Source organism: Hibiscus syriacus, unplaced genomic scaffold (genome assembly GCF_006381635.1).
Source record: "Hibiscus syriacus cultivar Baekdansim isolate YM2019G1 unplaced genomic scaffold, ASM638163v2 tig00109991_pilon, whole genome shotgun sequence".
NCBI classification, from domain to species: domain Eukaryota; kingdom Viridiplantae; phylum Streptophyta; class Magnoliopsida; order Malvales; family Malvaceae; genus Hibiscus; species Hibiscus syriacus.
The window spans coordinates 277,771-292,645 of record NW_024062551.1 but is presented as its reverse complement, the minus strand read 5'-3'; the positions used below and the strand labels follow the sequence as shown (position 1 = coordinate 292,645).

Genomic DNA, 14,875 nt, shown 5'->3' with positions numbered 1-14,875 from the left:
GATTTAAGGTACTGTCTAACATAAGAATATATTTTTCTTTAAAAAATTATATACTCAAAAGAATTTTTGATATTTTACTCATATCTAATACATGTAAAAAAAGTACATGTAAAAAACGAGCGAATCGAACGACTTTAGTGATTAAAGAGATTATTTTATCTCTATAAGTTCTAGATTCGAATATGACATTTACAAAAGTATTTGAGCGTTCAATGTCGATAGTCGCTGGATTTAGGATTGTGGATGCATAAATTTGTGCCGATTAGGGATAAACTAACCGAGTTGAATTGAGCATTATTGAGTTCTACTTAATTCAAAAGTTTACGAGTTTAAAATTGTTAAGCTTGACTTAAACTCAATCAAAAATTGAAGTTCGACTGGAGCTCAAAAAAAAGCTTGAACTCGAAATATTCTCAAACTTAGCTCGATTGAAGCTTGAGCTTGAACCTAAATCTTAAGCACATAAAAACCTTATATTGTATTTTAAAGAAACAACATATAAATGTTAATGCTATTCATAATTAAATTTAAAAATATATAAAAAAAAATTAATGTATTAATTTTTTTCTTCAAATTATTCTAGATCTTTTGAGTCAAGTATCAAGTAGTTTATTTCAATTCGTTAAAAATTTGATTCGAATTCGAACTAGATCCAAATTTATTCAAATTAAATATTAATTGAATTTTAATCAAATTAAATTCAAATAAATTTTTTTATCTATTTCGTCTCATTTATAATCCTAAAAAAGTAAACAACACAAGTATCAAAATCTGTAAAATCAAGAGCTTTGAGTATTCCACCATTCATTAATCTCTCAAATTTTTAATAAAGATATGACACAATATTTTATAAATATTTTAGATATTTTCTTTGTATTATGTTGTTAATATATGTGTGTCCACCTTAAAAATATTTCTAAATCTGTCACTAATCTTAGACATGTGATTGCAGAAGTATGAGTATGAGCGACGTGGCAACGACATGCTTGTATTAGCCTTATCTTCGATTAATCAATAAGGATATGTTTAAAATATTATATTTAAACACTTAAAAAAAATTTCATATCTAGACAATGTGAGATTTGAAAAACTTTTAAAAACCTCGTGAGCTTCTCGAATTTCACATTATTTAGATATAAGATTTTTCAAGTGTTTAAATATATACTTTTAACCATATATTTATTGAGTGATTGAAAATAAAATTAATACACGTGTATTGTTGCCTCCTGATCTGACTCATGCTCACAGTGGTGGATGTAAGGCTTGTGTAAAGTAAGCACGTGCTTATCTTAAAATTCGATTTTTTTTTATATTTGTTGTATATTTTACTGTTAGTGACCATCCAAAAATTTTATTTGTGTTCACTCGATAAAAAAATTCTATTATTAATATTTGTGTCGACCCTAAAAAAAAATTTTTAGATCCTTCACTACATGTTGATATAATTATGTGTGTAAAAATTTTAACTTCCTACAAAAAATACTTTTATCTTATGTGATACAAAATGTACCAATCTGATAAAAAATATCTAAAACATGTCTTATTTTCGATATTAATATTTATTTGGATGATATTGAGATAAAAACCTAGTAATGTTCTTGACGACTTAAAACTTATAAATTCAAATATCAATAGGCTTTAACAGAAAAATATTTTTTAAATAAATTAGTTAAAGTTTATTAATCCATACTTATGATTAATTTTTTAATTAAATTATTACCACGAATTAATTTTATGTTAATTCAATTAAAACATTAATTTTGTACCTTTATATAATATTTAAATAAAATAATTTAAGATTTATTTATTTTAAGATTAAACTTGTATTTCGAAAGTTACTCTATAAATTATTCACCATATCACTTAATGATAAAAATTTAAAAAATAACCAACACATTCAAAGGTTAAACTCATGTTTAATTAAGATATATATGTTAGGTATGACTCATAAATATACCGGTAAAGTCATCGCAGTACGATACATAGTTATTTTTATAATATGTACCAGGGTTCATTTATTATAAAAGGAGCTGTAACCAAAATCTATCCGACATTCAATAAAATTCTAGCACCGCATAGGGCACCGAGGATGTAAGCACATTGCTGAACCTCGTTAAAATTATTGTGTTCTTTCCGTTTTCTTTACCAGATTATTCAACAATATATTAGTTAAATAATCTTTTATATAATATCCTTTAATTTTAAATTTATAATTGGTCCTTCGAAAATCTAACTTTTAGAACTTTATAAAACCCAATGCACTTGTTGAAGAGCATAGGTAGTATGTTTTATATAGTTTAGATATTTTGTTTATATTTTCTATTAAAATTATGTTTTTGTCCTACGTAAAATTTTATAAAATTGTTTCTTCTTAAAATTTTATAAATTCGTCAACTCTTATATAAAATTCTGCATATGTCCATGCACACTTGATGTCAAGGTGATGTCATATCTCATCATCTTATTGATTGTTATTAATTTAATATAAAATAATTATATATAATAAATTAATTTAAAAATATTCTTTTATTGATGTAGCATCACACGTATACATATCACGTCAGTAATTTAGTTCTATATAGACTTGCTCGCTTAAGCAAGTGGTCTCAAGTTCGAGCCCTTATGGATACAGAAAAGCTTCTTGGGAGAGGTCCCCACCTTTCGTGCCCGACAGTACCTCGGAGGATTAGTCTCAGACGAAGCCTGGGGACACCTTGGGATACCCTAAAAAAATCAATCAATTAACAATTTTTATTCAATTAAAAATATTTTATTCGAAAACAAAATATTAGAACCAAAATATTTCAAAAATATAGAGCGGAAAGTGATTATATTATTAAATGTTGTAATAATTTTGAAATCCTTGCATAAGAATAATAGAATAATGACTCAAGGTAGAAAGTTTTAAGCCGGAGTAAACGAGTAATTAAATATAGTAAAGAAAAGATGCTTTAAGCAATCAGTGGCAGAATCGTAATTCCATCAATATTGGAGCCCCACGCTCCACCAAAGAAGAGAAAAGAGAACCATAGCCGTGGCCCGTGGGGCTTTAGCGTAAAGTTTGAGTGTGATTTCCGCTTTTCTTTTTCTCTTTGCTCCACTCTCCCCATTTTTGCTTCCTTTTGATGCCTATCGCTCTCTCTTTCTTAGGGTTTTCCTTCTTCTTTCGGTGAAGCTATCTGATTTTTCTATTCACTGTAACTTTACTGTTCCAGTGTTCAAGCTGTTGCTATTCTTGCAGATGATGTAGTAGATTAGAGTCTGCTTTCTACTGACCTGGTACTTTTTTACTTTCTCTATTTTGATCTTCGCTTAGTGTTGTACTTTGCTCGGTCAGTTGGTTTTTACATGGTTTTACACTGTAGTCGTCTTTGCTTACAAGAGACTTGTTTTCCTCTTTTGAATGCTAGATTTACGTGCATTTGCTTTGTTTCCTTCTGGAAATTTTTTTTTTTTTTTTTTAAATTGTTTTTGGTTTCTGAAAATAACGCTTTTTGTTTTGCAGGGAAGTGAGTGTTTTCCCATTCCTTTTTTTCTGTCGAGATTTTGGGTGGAAAACGAAGGCAAAAATGTCCTCGAGCAGGGAGTCAGATAATTCGCAGCAGATGAGGCGTATCACACGGACACAGACTGCCGGTAACCTAGGAGAGACTGCTTTTGACAGTGAGTTGCTGCCATCTTCTCTTAGCGAGATTGCACCCATTCTCCGTGTCGCCAATGAGGTCGAATCAAGTAACCCAAGGGTGGCTTACCTCTGTAAGTTTTTTCCCTTTAATTTGCTTTCATATATGATTATGGTTTTTATGTGAATTTTTGCTGTTAGTATGAGCTAGCCTTATTCGGGAGCAGTTCGAAATAACATGAATCTAACCGGCTCCTTATGTACTTTGTGCACTGCTGGATAAAAATGTTATGTTTTTGCACATGCCGGCGAAGATATGCTGAGGGTTGTGTCTCTTGACATGATGGCGTACACTGTTTTCTACTTCACTGAGTTAATTATTTTGCCTACTACTGCTTTTATTAGCATCGCTTACTCTGGGTAGAGACATTTGTTTGGCTACCTCTTGGTTGTTTCCAATTATATATTGCTTAAAAATGGATTTATGTCGCCCTATTTTTCTGACATTAAGAGTATATCGAAAAGAAAACTTATTTGCTCCCCTGTAGTCTCTTATAAAATAAGGAGCAAGAATTGGAACTCTGAACCAATAACTTTTTGAGTCTTAGTAACTGACATTCCACATTTTCCAAGTTCCGGAATTTAGTGGATTTTTTACATTCCCTGTGGTCTTACATGGGAGCTGATATCTGAAATTCCATATTTTCTGGTTGTGACTATTTTTCACATCGATAATAAGCATGTGTATTTATCTGTCTATTTTCGGTGTCAACCATCTTGGTATCTCTTATTTCCTGTCATTCTTGCTTAAGATGTGCTCCTTGCTTCATGGTTACTTGCTGTATGATTCGGTTATATTGTCTGCAGTTTTAAATAGAACATTTGATCTTCCTTTCAGGCCGATTCTATGCATTTGAGAAAGCTCACAGGTTGGATCCCACTTGTAGTGGATGTGGTGTTCGCCAATTTAAAACTGCACTCCTGCAACGTCTTGAAAGAGTCAGTATACTTCTTACCCCATCTAAAGATTTTGATTAGCATATGTTCTAAAAGCCTTTGAAATGCAGAAATGGTTTTGCAATTTGGGTAGGGTAGTGCGACAATAATGGCATGGTCTATAAAAATTGGGGTTCAATAATCTGTGTGCAAATAATGAATCATCTATTTACTATATACTTTTATGAAACTTTAAAGAATTTGTATTTTGTTAAACCTGTTGTTCTTAAGAGTTGCTAAACTGAAATTAAGCTGCTTTATCCCATTGGAAAAAGAATGAAACAGAAAGAAATTGGGTGTAAACCTTTTTTTAACAATTTTTTTTCCTTTAATGAGAGTTGTTATTTAGAACTTTGGGATTGGTTTTCTAAAATTTGGCCAACTGAGAATGAGTTTATTTGCTTGTTCATGACAAGTTTCTTATAAATTTAGGAAAGGGCATGGAATATTTGTTTGAAAATCATCTTGGGCTGGAATTTTCACATCAATTTTGTGATACTTATTTTAGTTGTTTTAGGTAAGCGTATTATTGTTGAGAGTAGTTAGTTATATTGTTAGTAAAGTTGTTAGCTGATAGTTAGACAATTAGTGTACAGGAATAGCTTAGAAATACATACTTGTAAACTTAAGTTTATTGAATGAAAACAATATTATTCTTCATTTCTGCTTTGAGTTTTTCATGTTTCAACATGGTATCAGAGCTGGAAATCTCTTGATTTACAACTCAATTTTTTTCGAGTATATGAAAATTGTGTTGTTTCTGTTTTTCGTTGATTTTTGTTTTGAGTTTTTCGTTGTTTTTGATCTGTTTTTTCTACTCAAACAGACTTCTTTTGTGTTGATAAGGTTTTTTTTGTTGGGTCGTTTGCTTTTGGGCTTTTTAAAGGAAAGGATCTAGACATTTCATATTTTTCTTTATACCAATTCTTTCTTCGTCTTCTCCTCTTCTCGATCTACCATCATGCCACCCACCATCGGTGATCAAGAGATTGATTTCACTCACCCACTTTTCTTGTATCCGTTAGATACACCATGAGGAGTTTTAGTGTCGCATCGTCTCACCAGAGTGGAAAACTACAATGTTTGGAGTAGGACGATGGGGATTGTATTGTTATCTAAGAATAAGATGGGATTTGTTATTGAAGAATGTCGAAGGGAGGATTATGATGAGATCTTGCACTCACATTAGGAGCATTGAAATGCATTTGTTTTATCCTGGATTCTTAACACGGTAATCAACGATCTTTTGTCTGGAATAGTTTTTGCGGCCACAGCGGCACAAGTCTGGCAAGATCTCAAGGAGAGATTCGACAACGTCAACGGGTCAAGGCTTTATCATGAAAGTGCGATGATGACTCGAGGATTCCTCAGTCTCAACATATTTCACTTGACTAAAATTGTTATGGGATGAGTATAACTCACTGGTGCCCTTTTCTTGTGAATGTGATGTCTCACAACAGAATCGAAGGCATGTGGCTCAATAGAGGTTATTCCAGTTCCTTATGGGTTTGAATGAGACTTATACAGCTGTGAGAAGTTAAATCTTGCTAATGCAACCGTTATCTACGGTGAATCAGACTTATTCAATGATCACACAAAAACAATCGCATCGATTCAATCAATTGGGTCGACTGGTTTATCACCTCTGTCAGATTCCACATCCATGTACATGAATACTTCAAAAAATTAAGAACGTTGTCGCTTTAATGGAATTAGTGATCACTGTAAAATCAAAGGCCACAAGCGTGGGAATTGTTATCGCTTACATGGATTTCCATCTGATTTTAAATTCACCAGGAAGAAGAATCCACAGGTTGCGTTGGTGGTTAACAAGTCAGATGAGAATTATGGGTCGGAGGTCAAGGTAGATGACAATCAAGGATTGACGGATGCACCAAGCTTTACACGTGAGCAATATAATCAGATTCTTGAGTTGCTTAACAGAGGATCAGTCAAGGATGTCTCAGCTAATCTGGCAGGTAGTATCTCTGCTTGTCTTGCAACTAAGAATAATGATGTGCGTTGGATCCTAGATACAGGTGCCACATATCATATGTTATATGATCTCCACATTCTTAAATCTCCAATTCATGTGCAAAGGAGTCACGTCTTGTTTACTTGCCAAATGGTAAAATAACCCCAATTTCCCACATTAGTTCCTTATCGTTTAATGCAGACACAAATATCAGTAATGTGCTTCATGTTCCCCAATTCACACACAATTTACTTTCCATTTCCAAATTGACACAAGAACTTGGTTGTTGTGTGAGTTTTTACCCAAAATTTTTGTGTTCTTCAGGATCGCTACAATAGGAAGGTGAGAGGAATTGGTAAGCAGTTTCGAGGTATATACTACATCAATGTTTCAAGCCTGTTTCCTGGCTAGTCTACTCATGGTCAAAGTGTGTCGTATGAAATAAATAATGTTGTTGTTTCTACTGTTTCTGCCGGTCAGTCTTTACAATTTCCTGTTGATTTTGACTTGTGGCATGCCCGTTTGGGCCATGCTAGTCTTACAAAATTGAATAAAACATCTTTTATATAATCTACTCAGTTGAATTGTGACAAGATTTATATATGTTTTGTTTGTCCTCTTGCAAAACAACCTAGGTTACCATTTCTTTCTAGTATATCTAGGGCAAATATAGCTTTTGAGTTGATTCAATTGGATTTGTGGTGTCCTTATCATATTCCTACACAAAATGGCAAGAGGTATTTTTTGACAATTATGGATGATAAAACCAGGATGACTTAGGTCTATATGTTGAGACTTAAAAGTGATTCCTTGCTCTACCTTAAACAATTCTTCCAGTTTGTTATTAATCATTACTCAACTACTGTCAAAACCATTAGGAGTGACAATGGTTCACAATTTTCCAGTTCAGAGGGTTTTAGTTTGTTCACTTCTTTAAGAATTCTTCATCAAAGCTCTTGTGTCAGGATACCTCAACAGAACGGAGTAGTAGAACGTAAACACAAACATCTTTTAGAAATATCCCGAGCCTTAAGATTTCAGTCAAATGTTCCAATTTGATTTTGGGGAGAATGTGTCAAAACAACTTGTTATATCATTAATAGACTTCCTTCTGTTGTTCTACAATGGAAATGTCCTTTTGAAATGCTTTATAATAAGAAGCCTAATTTGTCCCATATGAATGTTTTTGGTTTTCTTGGTTATGCTACTCAACTTAAACATGTTGATAAATTTTCTCCTAAAGTTGTACCATCTGTTTTTATGGGTTATTCCTCAACTCAAAATGGTTATATCATGTTTAGTTTAGAGACAAACACATTTTTTGTGAGTTGGGATATAAATTTCATGAGCATTTGTTTTCCTTTCGATTTCCTATCAAAAAAGATTTTCCTTTGTTTTCCCAGTCTTCTTCAATTGTAGATTCAGATTTCTTAGTTTTTAATATTCATTCGAGTACTCCTTCTACATCCACTGATTTTTTGCATAATGTTTCACATTCACCAATTCCTTAATCTTCTTCCATTGTAGATTCAACCTTTAGCATAATGTTTCTCCACTGATTTTTTGCATAATGTTGGACATCATGAGTCTTCTGTTTTTTACCAGAGTAGTAGTTAATCTTTGTCTGTGGTTCCTAAATTTGTTGTTCCACTTCGAAAGTCTTCTCGTGTTTCTAAACCCCCATCATGGCTGCATGATTTTATACACTCTTACCTGTCCTCTTCCATCCCATGTAAGTACCCTATTTCCTTGTGTTTATCCTATGATCATTTGCATGTCAATACCCACTTGTTTCTTTCATCCATTTCCAAAATTCTTGAACCTAAAACTTATTTCGAGGCTATTCAAAATCCCTTGTGGGTTTAAGCCATGAAAGAGGAGATTTCTGCTTTGGAGCAAAATAACACATGGTTTTTGGTTAACTTGCTATCCGAAAAAGTGCCAATATGTTGTAAGTGGGTGTATAAAGTCAAGTATAAACCTAACGGTGAGGTTGAGCGCTTTAAGGGTCGTCTTGTGGCTAAGGGATACACTCAAAAGGAGGGGTGGATTTTGTCAATACATTTTCTCTAGTTGCAAAGTTTGTTTCTATTCGAACTTTTCTTACTTTAGCTTCACATCATAATTGGTTGTTATACCATATGGATATATATAACACTTTTCTTCTGGGTGATTTAGTTGAAGTGTTCATGGATTTGCTTGAGGGCTTTTGCAGTTAGGGGGAGTCTCTGGTATGTAAACGACAAAAGTCTATCTATGGCTTGAAACAAGCATCAAGGCAATGAAATCTTAAGTTGACGGAGACTTTGATTCAAGAATGTTATCAACAGAGTAAACACGATTATTCTTTGTTTGTCAAAAGGAGAAGTGGTATCGTGATCATACTCATCCATGTAGATGACTTGCTTATTACTGATGATTGTGGTAACTTGATTGAAGGAGATGTTGAACAAGAACTTTAAGATGAAAGATTTAGGGGAGTTATGGTATTTTTGGGTTTTGAAGTTTTAAGGTCTAAGGAGGGCATATTGCTAAATCAGTGTAAATATCCCTTGAAACTGATCGAAGAAATATGAATTGGAGGTGCGAAGCCTATTCTTACGCCTTTAGAGGAGAATAAAAAACTTACCACGGTGGAGTATGATGAGGGTCAGGCCATGAATATGACTGATGAATTATTACAAGACAAACGTTTTTCAATGATTAGTGGGAAATTTGATATATTTGACATATACAAGGCCAAATATAATGTATGTTGTTCATACCTTGAGCCAATTCATGCATCAGCCAAAGAAGTTACATATGGAAGTTGCTCTCAAGGTGGTGAGATTTATCAAAAGAAGTCATGGACAAGGCATTTTGATGAAGGTTGAAGGTGATTTGAATATGACAGCCTTTTGCGACTCTGATTGGGCGTCATGTCCTATGATTAGAAAATCAACAACTAGGTTTTGCATTAAACTGGGTGAATCGTTGATTTCTTGGAAGTCAAAAAAGAAAAGTATTGTGGCTAGATCTTCAGCAGAAGCGAATATCGAAGTGTGGCCATGACTGTAGCAGAAATTGTATGGCTAAGAGGCTTACTTGAAGAGCTTTGAGTAAAGAACATTCAACCATCAAAGTTGTTATGTGATAATCAAGCAGCTTTGCAGATTGCAGCAAACCCAGTATTTCATGAGAGGGCTAAACAAATTGAAATCGATTTTCATTTTGTAAGGGAGAAAATACAAGAAGGGTTGATACAAACAGGGCATGTGAAATCAGAGGAGCAACTGGGAAATATTATGACGAAGGCTTTAACAGTTTAGCAGCATGAATATATAATTGGCTTGTTGGGGGTTAAAAACATCTTTTGGGAGTAGTTAGTTATATAGTTATTAAAGTTGTTAACTGACAGTTAGACAATTAGTGTACATGAATAGCTTATAAATACATGTAAACTTAAGTTTATTGAATGAAAACAATATTATTCTTATCAACCGTTGCCATTCACGTGTTAGTGAGAGAAGCTCTAGCTTCTCTCTAACCCAGGAGATTTCAAATTTCAAATTTCACGAGCCCAGGCATTTTTGAAATTTATTCTCTCCTCCGTCATCCACTCGTTGTTCGCCGTCGTCGTCAGCCTTCCGCCGCCTCACTCTGACCTCCGTTTTGGACGTCGTTTTTTCTTGGAAGATCGTCGGCCCATACCGCTTTCCGCCGTCCGTGCTCAACACTGCCTCACCAACGAACTCAGCATCAGGGATCTATGCATCGTTTCATCAAGGAGAGACTAAAAACTCAGTGGATCTTGGACGAGGCCCTTCGACTAACAGCTTGTCGGCGACGCTTCTTTTCCGACGACGGCGCGAACCATCACAGCAGTAAAGCCATAATCTTTTCTATCTTCCTCTCTATGCTGCTACTGTCGTCTCTCCACAAAGCAACCAAGTCAGCCACGTTCGCCGTCGATCTTTAGCTGCTGTTTTTGCTCTTTCCATCACCCTTTCTTCCTTTGCTTTTTTTTTTCAACTTAACCCATCCTCCTCCTCCTGAGTTAAAGAAAAGCTAAAGAATGAGTTACCAGGTGGGTGTTGCTACCCCACACCATTACATTTCCTCTCGGCAAAAACCAAGGCAAGATGCAGAACAGGCTTCGGTTTTGCAGTCTGTGGAGACGGGGATTTTCAATTTAAGAACTGCTATTTTGGCTTTTGATAGCCTTGTTAATTACCTTGGTACTCTTAAAGATACCGTTGAATTACGTGACAAATTGCATAAGACAAGGCTTGATATTGAGCAGCTGGTCAAAGAGTCTTCAGCTAAACTAAGGGAATCAAGAGAAACTGATCAAGTTGCAGAACCCTTAAAGAAATATGTCGATGACAAGCTTGCAGTAGATTTTCAAGCAACTCTTGAAGGCTCCCATAAGGTTCAAAGGCTTGCAGCTGGGAGGGAGACAGTAGTTTCAACTGCTGTCCCCGAAGAAGTTCTTCCTTCCAGTTACGATGTCTATGAGCTGGAGAGAAATCCATCCAAAAGTCTTGCACATCAACAGCTTCTGGTTACAAAAAAAGTAGCCAAGAATCGAGAGGAAGAAGCTGAGAAACGGGCTAAAGCCGCAGCTCACAGGGCTAAGTCTGGCCGTCAATCCAAATCTGGGGAAAACGAGATTGAAATTTTTTTGAAAAATCTTTGAAAAATTCAGTTAAGAAGGTGAATCGTGTGGAGATTTTGGTGCCGGAGGTGACGGAAGCGGAGCTACATAAACAGAGAGAGGAGCAACAGGCGCCGACGTTGAAGAAAGTGGAGAAGGAGAAGCATAGTATGACTGCGGCGGAGGAAGAGTCTGAGAGGATGCTGTTGGTGACAAAAAAGAATAGGGATGATTCCTTGGTTAAAACAAGGAACGTGGAAGAGACATCTGCACAGAGTTCTGAGGCGGTTAACCAATCACCCAATCGCCACAGTTTTAATTATTGGTGGAAGAAAGACTATCCAAAAATCAGTAATGGATATGGATCTGGTTGCTTTACGTTATACATTGAGAACTTACCAGAGAAGAACCATTGGAAGAGATTTGGATCTTTATTTTGTCCATTCGGTCAGATTATGGATGCTTTCATTCCAACCAAAATAAATTCGAAGGGGTTTCGTTTCGGATTTATTCGCTTTGCAACAATTGGAGAAGCCAGGAAAGCGATCTCAATGATGAATGGAGCTCGCATTGATGGTAGAAAAATTGGAGTCTCTTTTGCTAAATTCAACCCAAGACATTCTTTTTGGAGAAAGTCTTCGTCAGTTGTTCATCTAAAGCCTGAGAGGGAAGATGTTACAAGAAATAATCTCTATTCAGTAGACGTGTTGTTGACGAAACTAAACTTCAAGTTTTGGATAACTGCCTAATGGGGTGGTGTAAGGACTATACCAAGATCGGCAATCTTGCTAGCCAAATGCAAGATAAAAGACTCAATGGTTTCTCGTTAATGAGAGCTGCTGGGAATGTAGTTCTCATGATATTCGAGGACTCTGATATGTTGAATAGGGTGAAGAATGAACAATTACAGACTCTTGCCGAGTGGTTTTCCAGAGTTGAAGCTTGGTCGGAGAGTCTAGTTGTAGAGTGCCGTCGAGTATGGGTAGTTTGCGAAGGGATTCCATTTCACGCGTGGAATTAGGGTACTTTCAAGAACATTGCGGCTAGGTGGGGCAAGTTAATATCAATTGATGAAAGCTCTCAGTTTCCTTCATCTTTTGATCGTGCAAAACTTCATATCCTCACAGAGAATAGAGTGAGAATTGATGAGTTGTTGAGTTTGAGGGTCGGTTCTAATTTTTGTAAAATCATGGTGCATGAAGTTGAGCCTTCTTTCAAACCAATCTCTTGGATCCCTGAGGAAGTCGATGATTCTCCAGAATTAAGTGGCAAGGATACATGATTGAAGGGAAGGGAATCTGGTTTTGTTTCATTGAAGATAACTTATCGAGCTGACTTTTTTGGTGATTTTGAATCTTGTTGGTTTTGTTTCAGGTGTTGTTTTTATGTATGTCATGTCAAAACTGTGGGGTTGTTTTTCCTTTTGATGGAGGTTTATCTTAGGTATAGGGTGATTGCCTCTTGATTTTTGTGGTCGAGAAGGCGAGAGCTTTAGGTGATTATGTTTTTATAATAGTGTTTATCCCCGTTTGAGGGTATTTCGTGTTTTCATATGTAATGGGTGTTTCATTCAATAAAATATAAGGTACTCTTTTCTTCCTTCCGATGTTCGTTAAAATACTTCTTTGTATGTGGACGAATACGAAAGGAGTTTTTAATGAGACCTCCAACTTCTATAAAAAAAAACAATATTATTCTTCATTTATACTTTGGGTTTTTAGTGTTTCAACAATTATTTTGTTTGATTTTATATAGTTTTAATAAGTTACTTAGATTAGCAGAACTTCCTTACGTGTCTTCATTTGTACATGCTTATGCTTCTAGCTCTTTGTTTCCTTTCTCTGTTATTGGTCTCATGTGGAAATATGATGTTATTTCAGGACAATGATCCAAGTCTACAGGAAAGGGTTGAGAAAAGTGATGCTTGTGAAACGCAAAGTTTTTATCAACACTATTACATAAAATACATCGAGGCCTCAACACATGCTGCTGATAAAACTGATCGGTAAGTCCTCAAATTACATGTTGATGTCTTTAATATTTAAGTTATTTGGATGATTATTGTGGAAATTGTTGTAGTTTGTTATTTGATGGTAAACTTTTTGTTCTTTTGTAGGGCACAACTCACAAAAGCATACCGAACTGCGGATGTTCTCTTTGAGGTTGTAAGGGCCGTTAATATGACAATCTATTGAAGCCGACTAAGAGATGGATGAACACTTTACTTTTCCTTTTTTTACATATTTATCTTAATACAAATCTAAGCACCTGTTCAAGTTTGCCCCCAAGTTCAAATTTGCCCATCTATCTATATAAAATCATGTATTTGTCTTTATGTACGAAAACCCTAAAATAAAACGGTTAAGAATACTTTGAATAGATAGGGGAGACGAGGCCAAAAACTGGTTCTGATACTGATTTCGATATTAATAATATGGAAAAAAATCAGCATATTGATTTAACATGACTTTCAGTTATAGTTAACACTGTTGGAATGATAGTGGCTGTGGAATTTCGAAATTGAGAGGGTAGGCTTGGTGCGTATCTTAGTATTTGAGTTAGAATAGACATTAAGAAATCGCTTAGGAGATGTCTGAATGTTGGTACCGAGCAGGACAAACAACTAAGAAGGTGTCTTTTGAAGTACAAGAGGTTGTCGAACTTTTGTCATTAGTGTGCCATTGTTGGACATATGATCATTGAGTGTCCATCCTATTATGCTAATGGTCCTGAAACTCTTCAATTTGGAGATTGGTTACGAGTTTACGAACCTAAAGAGCAATCTAGTGGTTTCACCTCAAAAGTTAGAGGTCTTATCTATTATGTGGAGAGTGAAGGCTCATCGAGCTCCAAGGGGTAAAATTCCTCCTTTGGGAGCACTGGAAGGTCACCACGAACTGTGTCTCTGTCGGCTGTTGATGATTCAGATTTTACTCCTCAATAAGTGGCAGAGAACGTGGTTGTGTACGAAGTTCAACTAACAGGGAAAAAAGATAGTATACCATACCAAAACTGTCCAGGTATTGAGGATGAGGGGAACGTCTAATCGAACCAGCCACGAGTACATAATGTGGTTGACCTAGTATCTTCAAGCATGGCTAAGCGGAAAATGGAGAGTCTAACTACAGGAAGAAGAGGATCAATAAGACAAGTGGTAAGGCCGTAGCTGATGGTTCATCAAGTTCACGAGCTGAGCAGGAGGATGAGGAGGATCCAAGTGAAGCCTCTGCTGAGAGGGGGTAATGAGCATGTACCAACGATGAAGGTTGCAAAGCAACCCCGCCGAGAACTATGAGTATTTTGTGTTGGAACTGTCGAGGGCTTGGGAACCCGATGACAGTTCGAGAACTTAAGTGGTTAATCTTTTCTAAGGACCATTTGTTTGTTTTAATTTCGAAATCCAGGCTTCTTAAGTACAAAGCGGAGCATGTTAGGATTAGGTTAGGCATGACTGTTGTTTTGTTGTAAAGAATATTTCATGTACTGGCCTTATTCTATTTTGGAAAAATGATATCAATATCTCTCTTTTGGGTTACTCAGTTTGCATATTGACATTGAAGTTAGTTGGAATTCTTTTCATTTTTTGTTTTATTGGGTTTTATGGGAACTGTATTCGGGGGAGGAAAGTGGATAATTAGAACCTTAT

At 35.4% G+C, this 14,875-nt stretch overlaps 1 protein-coding gene across 1 annotated transcript; it reads left to right on the top strand.

The window, feature by feature from the left end:
- The first annotated feature begins 10,647 nt into the window (after positions 1-10,647).
- On the top strand, positions 10,648-11,978 carry LOC120212012. The gene is made up of 2 exons (XM_039210451.1): positions 10,648-11,218; positions 11,281-11,978. Exons 1-2 carry the CDS (start codon positions 10,648-10,650, stop codon positions 11,976-11,978), a joined length of 1,269 nt encoding a protein of 422 aa, XP_039066382.1.
- The last annotated feature ends 2,897 nt before the right edge of the window (positions 11,979-14,875 follow it).